At 48.1% G+C, this 22,137-nt stretch overlaps 2 protein-coding genes across 3 annotated transcripts in view; both read left to right on the top strand.

Annotated features, from left to right (window-relative positions):
* The window catches only part of LOC119387928 (2-hydroxyacyl-CoA lyase 1), a 38,716-nt gene extending 21,387 nt beyond the window's left edge, over nucleotides 1-17,329 (top strand). Inside the window, exons 11-18 of one of the 2 annotated variants that reach the window (XM_037655504.2) lie at nucleotides 5,491-5,499; nucleotides 6,768-6,869; nucleotides 7,449-7,502; nucleotides 7,959-8,059; nucleotides 8,838-8,996; nucleotides 9,510-9,620; nucleotides 16,815-17,001; nucleotides 17,184-17,329. In XM_037655504.2, coding sequence (XP_037511432.1) covers nucleotides 5,491-5,499; nucleotides 6,768-6,869; nucleotides 7,449-7,502; nucleotides 7,959-8,059; nucleotides 8,838-8,996; nucleotides 9,510-9,620; nucleotides 16,815-17,001; nucleotides 17,184-17,216 — 756 coding nt within the window. In that variant the 3' untranslated portion in view covers nucleotides 17,217-17,329. The remainder of the gene's footprint in view (nucleotides 1-5,490; nucleotides 5,500-6,767; nucleotides 6,870-7,448; nucleotides 7,503-7,958; nucleotides 8,060-8,837; nucleotides 8,997-9,509; nucleotides 9,621-16,814; nucleotides 17,002-17,183) is intronic. The other variant, XM_037655505.2, reaches the window with a different exon arrangement.
* Nucleotides 1-22,137, top strand: part of LOC119387921 (5'-AMP-activated protein kinase subunit gamma-2) — a gene marked incomplete in the record, with an annotated part of 450,148 nt that overhangs the window by 178,300 nt on the left and 249,711 nt on the right.

Genomic DNA, 22,137 nt, shown 5'->3' with positions numbered 1-22,137 from the left:
AGTAGTTCCACAATGGATGTTCATCCATTGTGGAAAAGTAGTGGCGGCGTGTGACGCCACTGAAGAAGTGATCGAGTAACCAACACAATAACAAAATCCCTTTATTCAAACGTACGCATGCTTATATACCTAGGCGACACTGGTGCCACCAGCGGCAGTGATCGTGAAACCAAAACCAAATATACAACATATTCCCTTCCTTACAAGAACAGCTACATGTGTTAGTAATGTAGTAAGTTAGTGTAACCACATAGAATTCTATGTACATTAACAACAACGTCTGTGTTATCCACTTAGCTCTACGCAACAATGAAGAACAAAGAGAAAACAATTCATTGGCATTAGCAAGATATACAACAATCGCAAGAAGTTGCATGCAACAGTCGCACAGTGTCTCACAGTACCGAAGTCTCATACACGGGAGTCTCACGGCCGAGTGTTACCGAAGCGGAGTCTCCCAACAGCACCACATCGCCGCTTACACTTGGTAGCCATAGCGGTCTGGGGGACGTCTATTTCTTGGTGGCTGTACCCTCCGTGGCGGCTCCGATGCTTTAGGAGAACCACTGGTGACTAGACTATGTTCGGACGCACTGAAAGTGACGGGTGGCCTGGACGGCTGCTCTGTCGCAGTAGAAGTACCGGCGGCCGCAGCAGCCGAAGAGAGACTGGTATTCGCCTCCGGAACAAGTTCTTCACTTACAGGCGGAGCCCTGCTTTCGCCAGCTGTACCGTTTCTTTCGCCCCACGTGTGCAGTGCAGCAGAAGCTCGTGGCACCTTTGACAACTTCGAAGCATTCCACGTTTTACCGTCATCAAGGCGGAAAGAAGACGGTCCTTTCTTGCTAATCACTTTTCTGGGGCCACTGAATTCCAGGTCTCCTTTAAAGGCCATTTTGGGTTTTTTCACTCTGACGAAGTCACCAACCTCTACTGTGGTTCCTCTTGCGGCCCTCCGAGCGTCCGTGTATCGCTTGCTGTACTGTTGCTTTTGCTTCACCCGCTCACGTAGGTGGTGGAGCTCCGAACCAGGGTCAGCAGAGAATGCGGCAGACGGGTGGCCGATCACATCCAGCCTAGTTCTTGGTAACCGTCTGTGCAGGAGAAGGGCTGGGGCACTTCCAGTGGTGGCGTGCGGTGTGCAACGGTAAACGCCCAAGTATTCTGTAACCGCCTGCCGTAAGGGACGCTGCTCGAGTGTAGCCACTTGAACGAAGCTTTTAAGGACCCTGTTAAACCGTTCTACTTGACCATTTGCTTGCGGATAGTATACGGACGAATGCCTCAAGTGGATCCCACGATCTTCCAGGAAAGCTTCGAACTCACGAGATGAAAACTGAGGCCCATTATCGCACACAATTTCTTCCGGGTAGCCTTCCCGTGCGAACACAGACACCAAGAAGCTTGTTACTGTGCGGGTTGTGGTATCGCTGCAAAAGTGCACCTCGGGCCACTTCGAATAGTAATCGACCAGCGTGATTGCATATCTACAATCGTGTGGCGCTCTTTCGAATGGGCCGACAATATCAATGGCCAGCTTCAGCCACGGCTGATCTGGAAAGGGGACTGGTTGCAATGGTGCAGGCGTCACTTTGGTGCTTTTGTCTGCTGTCTGGCATATGCTGCACCTCTGGATCGACAGCTCCACTTCCCGGTCCATCGCTGGCCACCAATATTTCTCTCGCAGCCGCGCTTTCGTTCGCACTACTCCAGGATGAGCCTCGTGAGCCGCGGCAATTACCTGAGATGTAAGTGACGTTGGAACGACAAGCCGTTCGTCCCGCAAGATCAAGTTGTCCACAACTGAAAGTTCGTCGCGTATTTTGAAAAACGGCCGCAGTTCATCTGGCAATGATTTGTGGGCGGGCCATGACGACTGTATACAGGCCTTGGTTTGTTGCAGCGTTCTATCGTTTGATTGGGCCTGTTCAAACTGCTCTCTGGTAATACAAGCAGGGATTTGGACCACTGATACCACTTCGTCTAACAAGGGCTCTTCTTGCGAAGATGCCGCGGGGAGACGTGACAGTGCATCTGCTACTTGATTTTTCGACCCTTTTCGGTACTTTACCGTGTAGTTGTACCGCAACAGGCGCTCTGCCCATCGTGCCACCCGCAAGGGACGCCTCCCTGGCCCTTGCGTTGTCAGCAACGTCACTAAGACCTGGTGATCAGTCATCAGCGTGAAATGACGTCCCCACAGGTACACGTGCCACCTCTCGCACGCCCACACACACGCAAGTGCTTCCCGTTCTCCTACCGAGTACTTCCTCTCTGCTGGTGACAGAGCTCGAGACGCGAATGCGACAGTGTGTAGTTCCTGTCCCTCCCTCTGTTGTAGCACTGCTCCAAGCCCGCAGTCAGAAGCATCGGTGGAAACGACTACTGGAAGGGAGGCATCGAACATTCGAAGAATGGTGCTGGACGCAAGTGCATCTTTGACCATTCTAAAACTGGCCTCAACCTCGCCAGACCATTCAAATAACTGGCCCTTTCTCAGAAGAACACGCATTGGTTCAACAATGTCAGCAAAGTTTGGAATGAACCTAGCGTAGTATTCGACCAGTCCCAGAAACGATCGGAGGCCGGCTGCGTCAGTAGGCGCTGGCGTGTCCTGTATGGAAGCTACCTTTTCCTTCAGTGGGACAATACCATTTGCCGTGACCCTGTGGCCCAAAAACACAAGTTCCTGCGTATCGAATACACATTTCCTGTTCAATTTGAGTCCTGCCTCTTTAATGCGCCTAAGTACTGCGGCAAGGTTTACCATGTGCTCTTTTCTGCTCTTCCCAAAGACAATAATATCATCAATATAGAAAAGCACGCCGCTGCATCCCTGTAGAATTTTGGACATCATACTTTGAAATGCAGAGGGCGCGGAAGCCAGCCCAAAGCACACTCGTTTAAAACGAAAAAGGCCGTCGTGGGTTACAAATGCAGTTAAATCGCGGCTCTCAGGATGAAGCAAGACCTGGTGGTAAGCGGATGCGAGATCTAGCTTAGAAAAATGTGTTGCTCCCACTAGACTATGCAGTAGCTCTTCTGTATGAGGAAGGGGAAAACTGTCAGCTACGACGGCCTTGTTTGCCTGTCGAAGGTCTACGCACAGACGAATACCTCCCTCTTTCTTTTTAACTACCACAATAGGGGACACCCATTCTGATGCTTCCACGCGCTCTATAACATCCATTTCTTCCAGCCGGCGTAGTTCTTCCGAGACGACTGGTCGCAGTGAGAGCGGAAGGCGTCTGAGCTTTGATGCAACAGGTTGCACTGTGGATCGCGTTTTGACACGGTGAACGAACCCTTTCGCGAGGCCAAGCCCTGGATCAAAGATAGTTCCATACTCCTGAGCTAATTCTGTTGGAAGCTGAACGGGTTGCTGTACTTCTTTCTTGTCAGAGGACTGTTCCTCTCCAACATTAGTAGGCAGCGTTATCGTTTCGAGGCACCGCAGCGTCGAGCCATCGATCTGGAGACCGAGCGCCTTGATGGCGTCTACACCCAAGAGTGAAGTGCCTTGTTTCACGACATAGAACAGAAGGCATTTTGTGCAATCCTTATGTGTGACGTCTGCGAAGAAACAACCAAGAACTGTAATTGGCCTCTTTGAATAGTCTAGTAGCCCAACTCTAGGAGTAGAAAGTGCTTGTCCTTCAAAATGCTGCCTAAAAAGGGCATGTGTTAAAATAGAGACGGATGATCCGGAATCTACGAGGAAAGTTATATCCATACGACCAATCAGCACGGTGACGTGGATCGCTAGGCGAGCGGACGTCGTTACAGCCAGAATGCTCAAAACTTCCTCGTTGGATGGATTGTCGCTCTCTACCTCACGAACAGGCGCGACGTATCATTTGTTGCAAACAGACCGGAAGTGACCCGTGATACCACAGTGATGGCAACGCTTGTTTTTGGCAGGACAGCGAGATGAGGCCGCATTGTGCTGGGATGCACCGCAGCGGTAGCAACGAGTCTGGTGGTTGCGTGAAGGCTTCGAGCTGTCGTCTGAATGGGGCGAATGCGTTGGCGTATTCCCCCGAGCAGTTATGCGCTCAACATTTGCAGGCGTAAATTCCTGGAGATCGTTTGTTACCTGCTCAAACTGCGTTGCCATGACTACAGCTCGAGCAAACGAGAGAGAGGACCCTTCCAGAAGAAACCGCTCACGCAAGCTCAGAGATGATACACCCGCAACGAACTGGTCACGCAGCGAATCTTCCACAGAAGGAAAAGAGCACGTATCAGAAAGCTCACGAAGTGCAGTGACGTACTCATTAATCGTTTCACTAGCTTGCTGAACGCGCCTACCGAAACGATGCCGTTCGGCCACAACATTGCTTGCTGTAATGAAATGCGTGTGCAGAGCTGCGACTGCGATGTCGTACGACGACGCTTCAGTTCGTGTATCCGCAATGCCCTTGCTAGCTGCTGGTATCTTATCAATAGCAGTTTGCTCACCGGGCTTAGCGTTGTCCGACGATGGAAGCGGCAGGGTGTAAAATATGCGCTGGCCTTCTACACCAAGACTGTGAAGAAGTAAGGCCTTGCGGCGATCCGGCGTGCAGTCCGAGGCCCCCGAAGCGAGCAGGAAATTCTCGAAGATGCGAAGCCATTGCGGCCACGGAACAGCAGGACGGCCAGGCGTGGGCAGGAACGGGGGCGGCGGGGCGAGTCCTGACATACTCATGATGCCGCAAAGCCGCTGGCGAAAATCACGCCCCCCGAAACCGACCCCTCGTCGCCAGTGTAGCGGCGGCGTGTGACGCCACTGAAGAAGTGATCGAGTTACCAACACAATAACAAAATCCCTTTATTCAAACGTACGCATGCTTATATACCTAGGCGACACTGGTGCCACCAGCGGCAGTGATCGTGAAACCAAAACCAAATATACAACAGTTCGCATTATGGCTGCTCAGTTCAGCCTGTATATTGTAAACACCTGCCCTTAGAGCTGGACCCGTAAGGCGAACTGAATAATAATCTTAGCTTACGCAGTGCCTATTGCAGGATCATCTATAACCTATTCTTACTGCACTCATTGGATCCCTGTAAAGTGTTCATAGTGTGGCTGAAAGCAAAATATTACCATTGGGATATTTTTTTTTAGAAGTACCAAGATTTTGGCGGCTAAACGTTTCATTCTACAACAGCCATCTTCAATCCAAGTTGCTCATTGAAGTGAGATGCACGTGGTGATAATTGGTGCCTTACGTTGTTTTATGGATTAAGCTATCAGTGATGCTTTGGGCATGAGAGCAGGATTATATTATCTGTGTTGCCATCTGTATTTCTCTACTGCCACGTGAGTGCTAGCTGTAAAGTGGCTTAATGAAAGTCTTATTATGTCACATGTCACATTTGTCCTTGACCACGCGTCTCTCGTAGTTCGTTTTAGTTCTTGCAACACTTTTCTCTCAACTATCAATTGAACTAACTTGGTGATCGGTAAGGACTTGATGGCTTCCATGTCTTGCTCTCTCTCAGATATCCAGGGTGAGTGTTTGCTGACTGAAGAGGCCCTGCTGCATTTGACTGGTGTGGTTGGCTCGAAGCTTTGGTCTGTCCTTTCCTATCTTAACACACTTCATGGGCCGTCAGCATGCTTTCATCTAGATGGAGTGTCATGGCAATAGAGGCATGAACAGATCGGACAGGGACAAAAGAAAAGGACCACATGAACATTCATGTCATCCACTTATTTCCCATCTCAGTCTGTTCTGTTTGAACTTTTTTTCATTGTGACACGTTACCAACTCATCTAGAATGCCATCTTCCTGCACCAAACAGCATGGCAGATTTTCTGGTAATGTCTTTGTTGTCTGCTGTGTTCTTGATGGTTTCCTTTTATATGCCTTAACCAGTCTTTGCCTGAATACTCAAGCTTAATCTATAGCATGTGTAAAGAGAACTGTCTAGGTAATAACCACAGTGTACGAACCAGCAAGGACTCTATGAACAGGTTCCATTTAATCGCTCCCCGTCTTCCTCTTGCCTACTTCAGCTGCACTGCACGAAACTTCCCAGACAGTCTTCCAAAGTCACAAATGGTCTGCGTTGCATAACTATTATTGCCTTCTTTCTATGGTACTAAACATTTCATTCTTGACATCACCTGCAGCTTTAGCAAAATGTTTTTAGAGAAGCTTCAAAATAGTGGGCTCTAACAAAAGGAAATTTCTCGTTGGTTCTACAATTAACAATGATTTTATTGAAAAAACAAATAATAGTGCATACATTTTCAGCTATAAAGATTACTTTCATTTCTTAAAAGAAAATTGAGGTTATTAAAGACTAACATCTTCAAGGTGGTGGAGAACCTGCAGTGTGATAACAACAAGGAATAGGTACACTGGAACAGCATTGTCCCATCCTTAATTTCTGCACCGAGCTGTCATATTTAGACTATATCTGCATTGTATAAAAAGCCAGCACTGAAGTTTAGACAACTCGTATATATAACGTACAAGTGGCATTATTTTGTGTATCTTTTCCACTCTTGTCTGTCCTCCTTCTAGGGCCTTTCCCTCCCCTCTTACCCTCCCTCGTAGTGTAGCATATAGCCAAATACGTGAGGGGCTAACATTCACAGTACTCTATGGCACATACCGTTAACCAACTTGTGTCAGTAGTTTCAATTACACAGGGCACTCTGACTCAGTGAAGTAGTGATGTCTTCACATGGCTGCTGCGGTCAAGTGACCCCACAGCCAGTTTCGTGTCGTCGAGCATTGAGGTTGAAAGCATATCACTTGCCTTCCCAGTTGAACGCTGAGCATGCCAAGGACCCATGGCGGTACCCTGCTGATACAGCCTGGTGGCAGGCACTGCGTGGTAAAGTTGCTACCAATGAAAAGTCTGTTCAGGTGAGATAAAAGAAGCATTGACTTGTTCTTTGTGTGGGTTTTAGATGGAAACACTAGTCCGTAGATTACAAAATGCTGCTGCTAGTTTGGTCAGCTTGTCATTAGCTCATGCCAGATGTCCCAACAGAATTTAAAGCGAGGTGTCGTTTTATGCAAAGAAAACCAAGTACATTATGTTGCCAACAGAGTGGAGTATCTGCCAGTAAAATTTTTGTTAATGGCATTCATTTAATTAGTTGTACTAAATTGCTTGACTTGAGAACAACTGTTCTAATTGGTAATGTGTAGGCAATTATAGGCAAGTGTGAGGAATTTTTAACTGCGGTGTTTACAGCTATGTAGCAATTGCTTGCTAATTTTCTCTGAAGAACAAAAGTCAGTGCGTCTTTTATACTGGTGCATCTTATAGTATGCCAAATCTCCCTCCAAGTTGGCGTGAAGGGAGGTATGCGACTTCTACAAAGGCGTGAGTTATAAGTTAGAAAACACGGTACGCATTTAAGGAGCAGTTCTTTGACTGATAGCGCAAGTGCTTGTTAAAGCTGGGTTTAAATAGCATCTTCTTCTTGTGCTTTCTAGGAGCTGTCATCATCTAAGAATATTCCCATGAATTTTCACACAGCATATAAGCAGGTGGGTGGTTGCAGAACACATCTGGTCATTCTTCCGCGTTTGTTTCGTTTCCATTACAGCCGCATAGCTCTGCACATGAGTGACCTATGTGCAGTAATGTGTTGTTTCATATTTTTATGTGAATTATAAACAGCAGGCCACCTTTCCGAAGCAGTAACATTGAGCTTCACACTTCAGGAGATTACAGTTGTTTTTAAAAAATGCACTTCTTGAGTGAAAGCATGTGTAGCTGGCTAGTGTTGAAGGTACTAATAGAGTTTTGTATATAACACTCCTTTTGCAGTTTAAAAATAATTCGGCTTTATTTCTAGCTTTCGAAGATAACTGTGGTGCTTTCTGTGTAGTATTTCAACTGATACTGCTCACTACTCTTAGTTTGTACTTTTGCAAGCCCACATATTGTGTATGTAAGTAATCCTCGTTGGTACTTGTTGCTGCCTTTTGTCTCCTTTGTAGATAGCTGATCTCATTCCAACGGACGCCGTCATTGTGAATGAAGGGGCCAACACAATGGACATTGGAAGGACGATGCTGCCTAACTTGCTGCCACGACATAGGTGAGTGTGTGCTGCTTTTGATTCAATGTTGCACTTTAGCATGTTAGTAGTAGGTAGCTTTAGCACACCGATAGGTAATGCACCACGAGTTCAATACGGCAGTACTTGCTTTAATCTCTTCAAGTCTGCAAGCTAGCCTCTTGTGTTTGTGGTTGCAACCTTATTCTCTTCCTATTCATTGCCATTATTGTCCATCAGTGATGTGACTACTGCTGCTTTGTTTTTCCCCCAGTGCTCCTCTACCCAAACCAGGCTTTCTTAAATTTCTTAATGTGTCCTTTCAATGACAATTTGATGCTGCAAAGTAGCCGTGTCTTGGTCATTGCTTTCTGTCAATTGAGAAATCTTAAGCAGTTAATAAAAGTTGATAAATTCCTTTCATGCTATAGAACTGAGGCCTGCAGAATACAGACGTAAGTAGAAAAACAAGGACAGCATGAATGCCAGCTACCAACTGTGCCAGCTGTGTATACGTTCTTCTCTGTCTGCCTTCAGTTACGCTGTTCAAACTTATGATACCAACAAAAAGATTGCACAATGGAAGCCTCGAGATTGCAGGTTCCCTGCCGCCTAGACTGGAGTGACCTTTGACCTACATGTTCGCACCAGCGTTGTCTACAGGTTGGTAGTAGTGTCTTAATTTATTCAAGAGGCATTTCGGTTCCCTATCAAGAAAACATGCAGATATGTGTGGCAAATTTAAGAGTGTTTTCACATCATTACTTCACCACTTGTCATCATCTCATCATGCTTTACACTCCTTGTTTTTCATGCGCAGGTTAGATGCTGCCACGTTCGGAACCATGGGTGTAGGTGTCGGCTTCGCTGTTGCAGCAGCCCTGTGGTGCCAGACGCAGTCACCCTCCAAGCGGGTTGTCTGCATTGAGGGAGACAGTGCCTTTGGCTTCTCAGCCATGGAGATGGAAACTGCCGCAAGGTACGTTCCACTAGCTGTTGTGTGCTTTGCAATGACTTTCAGTCGGCCAATTATTGTTGTTGTTGTTGTTGCGATTCTTCATTACATGCCAAAACGGGAATGTGGCTATGAGACGCACTGTGGGGGTTTAGTCCCGATTAATCTTGACCACTGGGGGTTCCTTAACTTCCACCTCAGTACAAGTCAATAAGTGTTGTTGCAACTCTTCTCCACCGAAACATGGCCGTCATGGTTGGGATTGAACCTGCAACCTTAAGCTCGATAGCATCATAGCCACTGGGCTACCATGGCAGGTTATCATTACTAGCACGAATGTAGGCGCTGCACAAGATTGTGGTCAGATCAGAGGCTGTATGTGGCAGAAAAATTAATGGGCCATGACACTAAGAAACGTTCTACAAAACCTTCAATAATTTTACTCAACAAATGACTTAGAAGGGGTGTACTGGCATTGCAAAATTTTGGCTGTGTTGCGACATGGTTCACGTTGGCCTTCCTCTTATCTTTATGCAGGTACAAGCTTCCGATCATCGCCATAATCATGAACAACTCTGGGATCTACAATGGCTTTGACGGAGAAGCCTGGGAGTCGTTCCTGCAATCGGGAATGCATCCTTGCGTCTCGTAAGTGCCAGGGTGTATTGTGGCTCGCTGCACATTGGGAACAGGCTGGCCTGATCTGCATTTAAGCTTATTATGTTCCTTGTTTCTTTAAAAGAACATTAAGAGTGCACACTTGCTCACCGAAACAGCTTTGTTAAATTAGCACATGCAGGAAGCATAATTGTTTCTTTTGTGAAGTTATAACATTGTAACTCAGAAATGTACAGGTAGAATTGAGCTTGGATACCATATGTGCCTTTAGTTTTACCTATGACTAATATGGTTTCAAGAATCATTTCTTTACGTTGTGGGAATCGAGCGCGCCCTCCCCTTTGGCGTCTCGTTCCCCAGCTAGCGCGTGTGTTGGCCCCGCGCGGCTCGAGCGCCGGGGATCGCCGTTAATCGGCAGTATGGTGACCACGGCGGCAGCGCCAGGCCTCTTTGTCTGGCGCGAGCCATGCGTCGGTTTCCCGGCGCGTGGGCACGCGTCCGGGCATGCCTCGACATGCTCACATGCTCACGCCACCAAGCTAGCTTACGTCACTGCGCAACGCCGTTCCTCATTGGCCGCCAGTGACAACCCCCTTCCCCCTTGAGCTCGCTTCTGTCTGGCGCGGGCTTGCGGGAGATGCTCCCAGGCTAGCATGAGAGGTTGACGCGCTGCTCTAGCAGGCAGCTTCTCGTTCGTGTGCTCGACTGCTGCCCTTTGTGTGATAGTCGTAGCGCCGCTGGCAAGCGTACTGATCGGTCTCGCGGAGTTCCCTTTACGGCCTGCAAGCCCGTGACTGTCGTACTGTGCTGCATCTTGGGTTAATGAACCCGTGCTGTTTGTTGACATCCTGCCACGAGTGCCTTTTCTGCGCCGTGCCGGAGTCGACGACCAGTTATGTGGAGATAGGTTTAGCACAAAGCTTACCCTACGAGGCGACCGTGAAGGGACGCGGCGTTCCCCACTGCCGCAGCAAATAAAGACGCTACGGCCGGGTTCGTCGACTCCGGCACGGCGCAGAAAGGCACTCGTGGCAGGATGTCAACAAACAACACGGGTTTATTAACCCAAGATGCAGCACAGTACGACAGTCACGGGCTTGCAGGCCGTAAAGGGAACTCCGCGAGACCGATCAGTACGCTTGCCAGCGGCGCTACGACTATCACACAAAGGGCAGCAGTCGAGCACACGAACGAGAAGCCAGCTGCTAGAGCAGCGCGTCAACCTCTCATGCTAGCCTGGGAGCATCTCCCGCAAGCCCGCGCCCCCGCGCCAGACAGAAGCGAGCTCAAGGGGGAAGGGGGTTGTCACTGGCGGCCAATGAGGAACGGCGTTGCGCAGTGACGTAAGCTAGCTTGGTGGCGTGAGCATGTGAGCATGTCGAGGCATGCCCGGACGCATGCCCACGCGCCGGGATTGATGATGATGATTGAAAACATTTATTGAAAACAAAAGAGAGGTGCAGCCCTTAAGGTGCTCCGCAATGGGTGGAGTCCTTATTCCGGGACCCCATTGGTATCTGCCGCTAGCTTAGCCCTTCGGACCAAGGCCTTTTGGGCCTGAAGATCCGAGCAACTGAGCAGGGCCGCCTCCCACTCCTCTCGGGTTGAGTTAGGGTTGGGGGGAAGAGCTGAGTTGAGCTGGCAAGCCCAAACCATGTGGTAGGTGTCAGCCACCTCCCCACAGTATTTGCACTTGCCAGTGAAGGAAGAATCGAAGTGTTTCAAGATTGCCGGGCACAATAAATTGTTAGTGAAAAGTCGTAGCAAGATGCGTTCATTAGCCTTGCCCAGCCCCTTTGCAGGAGGTAGATATTGACGATGCCTATCTCTGTAATAGGTCGTGATGTCTTTGAATGTAAGAAGATAGCCGCCTTCGGGTTTCAGGTACTCAGGATCTAAGTGGGACGCCCGGTGAATGAGTGCTCGGGCCGCCGTGTTTGCGGCTTCATTCCCCATTAGGCCCTGGTGGCCTGGAGTCCAGACTAGGCAATGGGGGGTAGGATCGATTCCCCGGTTGCTATAGTTCTGCAATATTCTTTCCGCTAGTGGTGTGACCCAACCAGCCTGATAATTTCGACATGCCCCACGCGAGTCGGTTATGATACATTGAGATCGAGGATCAGAGGCAGCTAGGGCAATAGCTACTTCTTCCGCTTGTGTTGTGCCCGGGGCTTTGAAAGTGAGCCCATCTACTTGCTCTTCCTCGTGGATAACCGCTGCCGTATATCAGCCCCCGCGGCACGGACTGGCCACATCTACATAGAAGACTCCGTGTTTGTTGCCATAGTGACGATGCAACGCGTCTGCCCTCGCCTGGCAACGACCAATATGGTCTTCCCTATCCATCTTTGTGGGGAGGGGTCGAACTCTGACGGCGCGTCTCCAGAGTTCGGGCACTCGGACCCGTTCCTGCGTGTGAAAGTCATGTTTCAAGTGGAGCCGGTCCAGCAAATGTTGTCCCGATTTTGTCTGTGTTAGACGTGTATATTGGTTCGTGAGGTGTGCTTCCTTGAGCTCCTGAAAAGTGTTCACCACTCTCAAAGCGAGAAGTCTCGCGTTAGAAGTTGCGACAGGGAGGTCAAGAGCCCTCTTCATCACTTTGCGGAGGATTACCTCGACTTTGTCTTCATCATGCTTCCGCAGATAGAGATAGGGGACCGAATATAAAATTCGGCTGATTACGAAGGCATGAGCTAGCCGCACAGCGTCCTTGCTTCGTAATCCCCCTTTCTTGCTGGAGACGCGGCGGACCATTCGGCCCACCTGGTCCCCAACCTTGCAGAGCTTTTCTAGTGTTGCGTCGACTCTTCTTTGATTGTGAATAAAGAGTCCGAGAATTCGGATCTCCTTGGCTTCGCGAATGGGGCCATTAGCCAAAGAGAGACGCAGTTTTGTGGTGTCCTTAGGCGATGGTCTAAGATGCACAAATTCTGATTTGTTTGGTGCACATTGGAGTCCGCAGCTGTCTGCGTAGCGATCCACTACGTGAGCGGCTGCTTGCAGGCTTTCCTCCATATGTCCGATGTTTCCCTCTGTGGCCCAGATGGTGATATCGTCGGCGTACAGCGCGTGCTGCACGCCTCCAATACCCTTTAGCTGGGCCGGGAGATGTACCATCGCAAGGTTAAAGAGTAGAGGGGAAAGCACAGCGCCTTGTGGCGTCCCCCTGGTACCCAATGCGTAAGGTCCATATTCATTGTCTTGGATTCTGACGAGCGCGGCTCTATCTGTCAAGAAATCCTTTATATAATTGAATGTGTTTGTGCCGCAGTGTGTCTCACTAAGATGTGTTAATATAGTGCTGTGTTTAATGTTGTCGAAGGCGCCCTTTAGATCTAAGGCCAGGACGACCTTGTCATTGTGAGGGTGCTCCGTTGGTTGTAATATGTCATGACTGAGTTGTAATAATATGTCTTGTGCGGACTTGTGTGGACGGAAGCCGAACATGGTGTCTGCAAAAGTGTTACGATTTTCCAAATAATCGGAGAGCCTATCTCGCACCATCGCCTCCATTAGTTTGCCCACACACGATGTGAGCGAGATAGGTCTCAGGTTGTCTGTATTAATTTCCTTCCCTGCTTTTGGAATGAAAGTGACAAGTGATGTTTTCCAATCTAGCGGTACAGGAGTCTCCCCTTTCCATCATTAATGTAGTTAAGAAGGGCCTCATACTCGCGATCAGGAAGGTTGGCCAGCAGTTTCACTGTGACCTTGTCCCGACCGGGGGCAGTGCCTCTCTTCATTTTGGCTAAGGCCGCTTTGAGGTTGTAGAGGTGGAACGGCTTATCCATCTCTTCATTATCTCTGCCTGCATAGAGATATTCCTGACCTCGAGGGTCCTGTTTGGTGCAGAGATACTTGTCCCTTAAGGTCTCTGCCAGCTGTGTTGTTGTGCCCTGGAAATTGTGTAAAGCGCGTTGTAAGTGTAAATAACGAGGACCCGTGGTCATAGACGTCTTTACTGTGCAAGGGCTAGCTCCGAACTCCACTTCGTTCTTCTCTTTCCTTACTGTCTCTCGCGCCTCTCCCCGAGCCCATGCCCCACTTTTTTATTTTCAACATCCTCCGAGGGGACGGGACCAACGTGACATAGGTCGTTTCGTTTCTGACAACATGCACAACCTAAGTACAGGGCTTCAGAACGTGGTCCGGTTCAAGACGAACGAAACGAGCTCTGTCCATTGCATCTCGCCCGGAATGTAGCGATGTCACTCGAAGATATGTCTTCGTCTTGCCCCATTCCCGCGTCTCCAACATAAATATGCGTTGAAGCTTGGTCTGGGCGGATGAAAACGATGTGCGCGCTTCAATCTCCGCCGTTTCCATCCTGGCACGGCACTGGTGGTGTGCTCCACATTCAGGTTCTCCTGCCCACGCTTTACCGCAGCGTAATGGCGTTGTGTCCTCCACGAAGTGCCTGGACATCTGCGGCGATCTTTGTTTCTGTGGCACGAACTGTGCGACATCCCGAATTCGGAGACGGATGCCGGCATGGACGCATTTTCTTCCGATAGGCTCATCACATCAGTGGCGAGTTTCTGTGCCTGGCTCTCCTTCTGCTGCCTGGGAACAAACCGGTTGATGCGCTTGCGCACTCGGCTCTCGTGATGACGGGTTCGCTTCGGCGACGTCTGCAGGGCACTGTACTTCACTTCCGGAGGCAGAAGCAGCGCTTTCACTTCCTTTTCTAGACGAACATCCCCTTGTTTGGTCAGAATATCGTCCAGTTCCTCGAAGTTGAGCGGAACAAATTCCTGACGTCCAGGCTGTGCATCCAACGACGAAGACACCACAGGGAACGCAGTAGGACTGCTAGCTTCCCCGCCAAAGAGATCGAAGGAGCCATCGTTGCTGGTGGGAAGGCGGTCGGCAGGTTCCTCACTTGCACGCTTCCTCAGTTGGTCGCTGACAGCCCCCTGTTCATCTTCGTCCTTGACCTTCACAGCACTGCTTCCACCATTTGTTTGATTTACCGCTGGGCTGCCTTCGACATCAGTCATCGGTTGATCTTCTTCTCGTGGTTCTACAATGTACTTCAAAATGCTGCCAAAATGTTCAACTTCTTCGGACATGTCTGTCCAGTAGTCTAACAGCTGTGCTGGATCAACAGAGTCAAGCGATTGCTCAGGAAGTTCATCTATCACGCACGTCGTTGCCGCTTCACCACCGCCAAATGAGACCTCGATCGTTGGATCCTCTCTCGGCGGCTCCATGTTTCTGCAGGTCATCACGGCAGATTCGGTGTTATTCCCTTCCACTTCGATCGAAACGCTCTCATCATTTTCTGGACTCGCAGACAATCCGTTTTCGTGGTTGGAATCGGTGCCTTCGAAACTTGGCATGTCTCTTTGCATGCCTTCGGAAATGCTGTCACAGTCGTCGGCGATTTTACACAAACCAGCTCGGTTGTAGTTTCCGCTGTCACGTCTGGCATAAGCAAAAGGCGGGTAGCACGTGTCACGTAGATGAACAGACTGTTCGCGGTCAGACAGGAAATACTGCCCATCAGCGATAGCTTGCAATACCTTCTCATGGTAGTCTGCAGCATCTTCGAGTTCCTTTTCAACTGCTTCGTCAACAATAACGTCGATGATCTTCTTATCCAACTGGCGGAGTTCAGCTTCCTTGCTCTTCAAAACGGCGACTTGCCTGTTGACCTCGCGCGCATCGGTGTCGGGGTTCTGCAGTAGTCCTGTCAGGAGCGTAATATTTCGTGAGACGCTGGCCCTGACAGTTCCACGCACCTTCTGAAGACGCTCGGCTGAAGTCATGGTAGTCCCGGACTGACCACTCCTGGCTTTCACGGCACCAAATGTAAATAACGAGGACCCGTGGTCATAGACGTCTTTACTGTGCAAGGGCTAGCTCCGAACTCCACTTCGTTCTTCTCTTTCCTTACTGTCTCTCGCGCCTCTCCCCGAGCCCATGCCCCACTTTTTTATTTTCAACAGTAAGTGTTTCTGGGTTTCTCCTCGCGATTGAGCGGGGTCGATCAAGCTGCGGAAGAGCTTCCATGTATTTTTAACCGACATCTGTCGGGCTGCCGTGTTACATCGATCTATCCAGTTGGAGTCAGCTAACTGAGAGGCATACTCGGCAGCCTGTTGGGTAAGATCTGTTATACGTCTTTTCAGCGTTCTGTTGTGCTTTTGTCGTTTCCATCTTTTCGTGAGACTGCGGCGAGCTTCCCAGAGATGGAGTAAATGATTATCCACCGCTGGGAAGTCCTCCGTCGTCTGTATGCATTTCTCATGTCTCTTGAGTGTTGTCATGAGATTTTGAGCCCACGAACTGTATCCATTGTCGATAAGACTGGTCTGTGGCAGGGACTTACGGAAACTAGTCCAGCCTGGCAGTCTGGCGCGAGTTGACGGCCTTTTTAGGGGCCGTGTATGAATCAGGGTCTTCCGGGAAGCCGACGCATGGCTCGCGCCAGACAAAGAGGCCTGGCGCTGCCGCCGTGGTCACCATACTGCCGATTAACGGCGATCCCCGGCGCTCGAGCCGCGCGGGGCCAACACACGCGCTAGCTGGGGAACGAGGCGCCAAAGGGGAGGGCGCGCTCAATTCCCACAACGTATATTCTTTGTTAACATTTCCCGTTAGGTGTACTGACTGTGGGAGTGGAATAAGCAAAAACAAATTTCATTGTCTGTTACTTCAAGTGGTACGTTGCTGTTGTAAGAATAAACATCCGAGAGGGATTGGTGTTTTTCTTGTCTCTATAATGATGGCAGGTGCAGACATTATACTTATGCTTTTTGAAAAGAAAAAGAAACAATTCCAAAAACCTTTGAGGTGCTACTGAGGCGTCTTATTTGTCGAAATATGATCTGTGTCAGAAGCTGTTTCTGTCCACCATGTCTCTCAATACGATCCAGCTTGTTTGACATATAGATTGCCACAAATTGTGCCATGAAATTGTGCATGAACCTATTCACCTTGCTAATCATAGCTGTCACAAACAGCAGTTCTCGGTCTCTGCATCGAAATGCTGCGCTTGTTCCCGTTAATCCTCACTCCTTTTTTCTAATTTGCTCCATGTTATCTATTGTGACATAAAAATGGCTGTGGATGACTTTAACTCCATCATGCTATCTAGTGACGATCACATCTAGCCTCATCGTAATCTTTCGTTTGTGTAATCTGGGATCTAGCTCGGCTCCTGAGTTAATGCACCACATCTGATGTATATATGTTCCTTATGTGTGCATATCTTTGCAGGCTCCCAGCGAACTCTCTTCAGCCAGGTGTCCGTTATGACCAGATGGCTGCCATGGTTGGTAGCAAGGGCTTTAACGTGACAACTCCAAAGGAGCTTCGAGCTGCTTTTATGGAAGCCCTGGCCACTACTGACCGACCAACCATTATCAACGTTGTCATTGATGGCATGGCTCAAAGAAAGCCTCAGGTCAGCCAACAATGTCTTCTTTATATGTATTTGCCCAGAGAATTGTATGATCTTGATTGGAAGCAGTGTTTGTAAACACTGTTCCTATTTTTCTTATCCATTCTTGGCGGGGTGTCTTTTTAAACCATCGGCAGACTTCGCTTTCTTCTCGTCATTCAACTTTGCTTCCTTCTCTATTCCAGGACTTCGACTGGCTGACCAAGGCCAAGATGTGATAAGTACTTGACAATGAAAGCTGGGAATATGCAGTATTTTTCCATAATTTTTGTTTTCATCTAATCTACAACATGGCTGCTCATGCCCAAGTCTTCAGTAACTGTTTTATGTACTCACAGGGTAGGTTTACAAATTAATAGAGATGCAATATTTAAATTCCACAATGTAACAGAGCTGGTCACTGGTACTCTGTTACTGCACCTTTGATGTAGTAGATCCATAGTAGCATTGCTTTTTATACAAATAAAAAGAAAGCTTATACGTTTGATAAAAATATTGTGACTTTTTACTGGATGAAAACCTTACGCAGGAAACTTTTGTTGTTCTTGTCACACCCTGTCTATTTTTTCTCGAGTTCCTCACCACCAAGCAGAAAGTGAATTTTGAGGGCTCATTTCTTTGTTTTGATACAACTTTAATGAAAACCAACTGATGATGAAGCCTAGAAAGGCATAGGGGACATTTATTGTACTGTTTTTAAGTGTATTGTAGTAATTCTGATATAGTTGTCAAGAAAGTAAAGTTGACAAAAGGACAACTTGCCGCCGGCAGGGACCGAACTTGCAACCTTCGGACAACGCGCTCGATACTCTACCAATTGAGCCACGGTGACGGTCGTCCACTTTACCGGGTATTTATGTGCATGTAAACCTGGGAGTGTTAGTGCCGCTCGTAACCATCACGGCGAGCCTGGAACACTCTTTGTTTTGCCATTTGGTGTCACGTAGGACGTGATTCTTTAATGAGTGGACAGCTGACCAATAAGCCCTTGCATACTTCCTGAAGGTATGAAGTCTGCCGGAACAAGACCCTCGCTCTGAAGGAACGAAGGAGGGGAATATTGAGGGCTCGTTTCTTTGTTTTGGTACAATAATGAAAACCAACGGACAAGGTATATGGGACGTCTATTGTACTGTTTTAAGTGTATTGTAGTAACTGTGATATAGATGTGAAGAATGTAAAGTAGACGAAAAGACAACTCTCTGTGAGCATGGACTGAACGTACAACCTTTGGACTGAGCAAGTTGTAATGATGGAACATGTAGAGGCACTTTACTGTGGCAAACATAATTTCTGCATAAGAGGCATGTTAAATAATACTCCTGCTTCTGCTACTAGAGAGCTGTTATCCATATCAGTGCTGCAGCCACCAAAGTGACAATGAAGTGAATAATTAGCAAAACTCATTAATTAGTTTTCATTAATAAAACATTAATGTCGCTTTAGCTGTAGAGTTTGTGTGCAAAGACAACAAGAGCCTGACTGTCATAGAATTTTGATAAAAATTTGTATTGTCTAAAGAAAAAAAAACACCTTGTATATACACTGTAAAAACACTTGCATTGCTCCGCAACAAAAAGACTCCCCTAACTGTGTAACAGTTTTTCAAGTTCACAGACTGAAACAGCTTGCACTCTTTGGAGTTTATATCTTGTTTCACTAGTACTTTCTTTAACCTGCGCGCCCAGTACTTCCATATTGCCTACAGCATATGCCTTATCAGCGTGATACTCACAATTCGGGACATGATAGTAGTGGGGGCACAGGGGGTTAGGCACGCAAAACGTGAGAAATTAGCAGCAAAACTCAGCGTAAAAGGAACAAGGACAGCACGAGCACACAGGGCCTCTAGCGCTTCGATTGTTTCTTTCGCAACTCGCGAAGTAACTGGCCCAGCAAAACGTTTTACCGAGCCAGAAATTAATTAGTCCTCATAGCAGCCTTATCGGCGCTTGCCAACCGATAAACATCACGAAACGATAAGCATCACCGACAGCATCACGAAAGCGCAACCCCTTCGCCCCGTCGGACCTTTCACATAATTTCTTGATACGCGCTGTTATAGCTTCGCATGTTTTTTGGCGATAATGGCAACCAAGGACATCTGATGTTGCATTCAAAGAACTGCTTATCTTTACCCCTGGAAACCCGGGGACAAAGGCAGGCCGTTCTGAGAAGCACGACTCATCGCATCATTTTCAGTTTTGCTTCCATTGCCGAGTTTGTCTTCTCTCGGATTTGACCGGCGGGGGGGGGGGGGGGGCGCTGTGGTGAAACTTGACCCCCGCCCCCCATTTTCGAAATTTTTTCCTGCCATGGGATACAGAGCATGAAATGACCACAGTTACGTGCCCGGACCCGCGATGTCAAATCAACGGTGTTTCCCCCTCTCCCGAAACAAATTTCTGTTGAATATAGTAGGCGCAGCGCGACAAGAGTAGGAAGGAACAACAGAGATAGGAAGACCGCTGTGTCTGTTCTTCCTTCCTGCTCTTGTCGCGCTGCACCTACTATATTCAGCTTGAACCAACTCGCCCAAATTAAGCTTTTGTTGCTGCAAATTTCTGCCTACGCCACTGTAGTGAAAGTTGTTTATCGTTTCAAAAAGCACTGTAGAGCTCAAGCATATTTGTTATGCTGGGCTTTGTAAAGTAAATGAGGAATCACTGCTGGTCACCTAGCGGTATTGATGTCGTCTATTTGTTGGAAGCCACGCAATGAAGTATGAATCCTCAAAGTTCCTGGCCCAGCACCGGTTGAATTGTAATGCTCGTACTCTTAATTTTCAATGAAAGCAGCAAGCTGCGCTTATAATTTTGTAATGCATACTGCGTCTGCTGCAAACCATTTTATTCTCAAAAATTTCTGTTCATGGTGATGGTGCCCTGTGAGTAAGTGCCAAGATAAACGGACATGTCTAATAGTGTTTTTTTTTTTTTTTACGATACAGATTTTTTAACAATCATTCCATGACTGTCGCGCTCCTGTCGTCTTCGTACACGAACTCTACATCGAGGCGGAAATAGGTTGCCACAGTTAAAGTGAGACTGATGTGACAAATCAACAAACAAAAATTGGGGGACCCTTAAGCTTCGCCTTTAAGAGTTGAACGCGATAGCGAAATCCGGCCCCTAGTGCGCACTTCAACCACTAAGTGCATACTTTAATAATGTGTATTGTTACACACACACGCACACAGACATATACGCGCGCGCGTGCGATGTATCTATAGTAATGGTACAGGTTTTCGATCTAGCACTTCCCGATGCAAGAGTCAAGACATATTTATTACAATGCCTCACAGATGGCAGCACATTATCTAGCGTTTGCTGTTTTCTTGATCAAGGCCTCCATGCAGGCGTTGGCTTGATATGTTTTCCGCTAGATGGACATAGTTGTCCATTTTTAGAGCTATTTGAAAGTTAGTGTGTGTTTTTAGCGTCGATAGCTGCACTATCCCGGCCTTTTTCGAAGCATGACGTTGCGCAAGAAACATAGTTAGATGGCCTCGCCAATGCGCCTACAAATCGCCGAATGGGCTCATTTCATCGTGGCACCTGCCGAACAAAATGCGTTATGGAGACTCCTTCCACTACATGGCACTTATGTCGTGTTTTTTTTTTCCGAAGCAGCTGCAAGTAACATCGTGGCTTTGTGGTAGGACATCTGCTTGCCACGCAAACGCCCGCGTTCTATCCTCAATGGGACCGAAGATTTTTATTTTATTTGCATCTTTCTCGATTTTTCGCTCACAGACGATTTTTTGCTCACAAGCGTCAGTAGCGACACCGACATCGGAATTTCTGCGACGCGAGCTCTCTAACGCTATCGCGTTAAAATACAAGCAGCTTCACTGACAAACAGCGGAGTTGGTGGCATCATACGTATGGCTAGGCATAGTCTGCATCCAGGGGCGTAGCCAGAAATTTTTTTCGGGGAGGGGGGGGGGGGGTTCACCCATACTTTATGTATGTTCGTGCGTGCGTTTGTATGTGTGCGTGTATATATACGCAAGCAAAATGAAAAATTTCGGGGGGGGGGGAGGTTTGAACCCCCCCCCCCTTGGCTACGCCCCTGTCTGCATCGGTACCAACTAGGCGATGCTTGGCGAACATTCCAGAACGAATGCGAGGTGTGGAGAGGAGGAGAGAGCAGGAGTGCTAATCGCGCTCCTCCTCCTCTCCGCACCACCTGCTCCGCTCCTGTCATAGTTTCGTCTTTGCTCTCCTCCTCTCTACCCAGCTTCACCCTCTCCCTGTCACCACAGGCTCAACACGCTACACTCCCTCTCACCCACTTAGCTTTGCCCATGCTCTCCCTTTCGTCAGGCTTCGCACTCGCAGCTGGGCTAGAAAGTGCGGACGACGGATCCCCAGGGATTTACCTCCGCTGTTAAAATTCATCGATTACATTCTTAATTATGACTTCAGGCAAAGTTGTCTTCAGGGTCGTTGTTTAGGTTGGAAAATAGTAGGCCATATGGCATACCCATTTTATACAAATCACAAAAAGTTGCACGTAATTTCATAACTGAATTTTAATACCGATATCGAAACAGCACACCGGGCGCGCAGGTAACGTGGCTACTCTTACGTCAGACAAGCTATCCGTGACGAGCAAGTGACTAAATCTGAATCAAGGCGCGCCGAAGCAGAAACTTGTCAGGAAAAGCGGCAAGCCGTCTGAAATACACAAGTTGACCGCTTATTCTCTGCGTGAAATTTATGTGGTGATTATCTGTTTCTGTACTATAAACAAGCGCAAAAGATTAATTCGATGGATGCTATGAGCGTCCCCTTTAAAACGGGGCGGTGACATGTCTGCCAGCAGGCTCGAAGAAAAAAAATAAAAGACAAAAAAAGCTTCCTTATTTCATGTTGGCTTAATTTCTTATCTACATTGATTAAATTATGTTATTATACCGAGGGTATACCGCTTGTCTGCTAGAAGCGCCGCAGTGGCTGCCCCCGAGTTTTATGCTGTACAGAATAAAAGGCGAACATGGCGCCTTCATTCAAATTTCGTCACTTCCGGCCTGACGTAAGAGCGGCCGCGTTTCCTGCGCGCCGTGCGGGCTCGGTTTCGATATCGCACATGAAAGTCGATGAATATCTCAAACTACGTGGTAATTAATTTTTG

Source organism: Rhipicephalus sanguineus, chromosome 3, assembly GCF_013339695.2.
Source record: "Rhipicephalus sanguineus isolate Rsan-2018 chromosome 3, BIME_Rsan_1.4, whole genome shotgun sequence".
NCBI lineage: Eukaryota > Metazoa > Arthropoda > Arachnida > Ixodida > Ixodidae > Rhipicephalus > Rhipicephalus sanguineus.
Note: the sequence above shows the minus strand (reverse complement) of the source record. Positions and strands in the feature narration are given on the sequence as shown.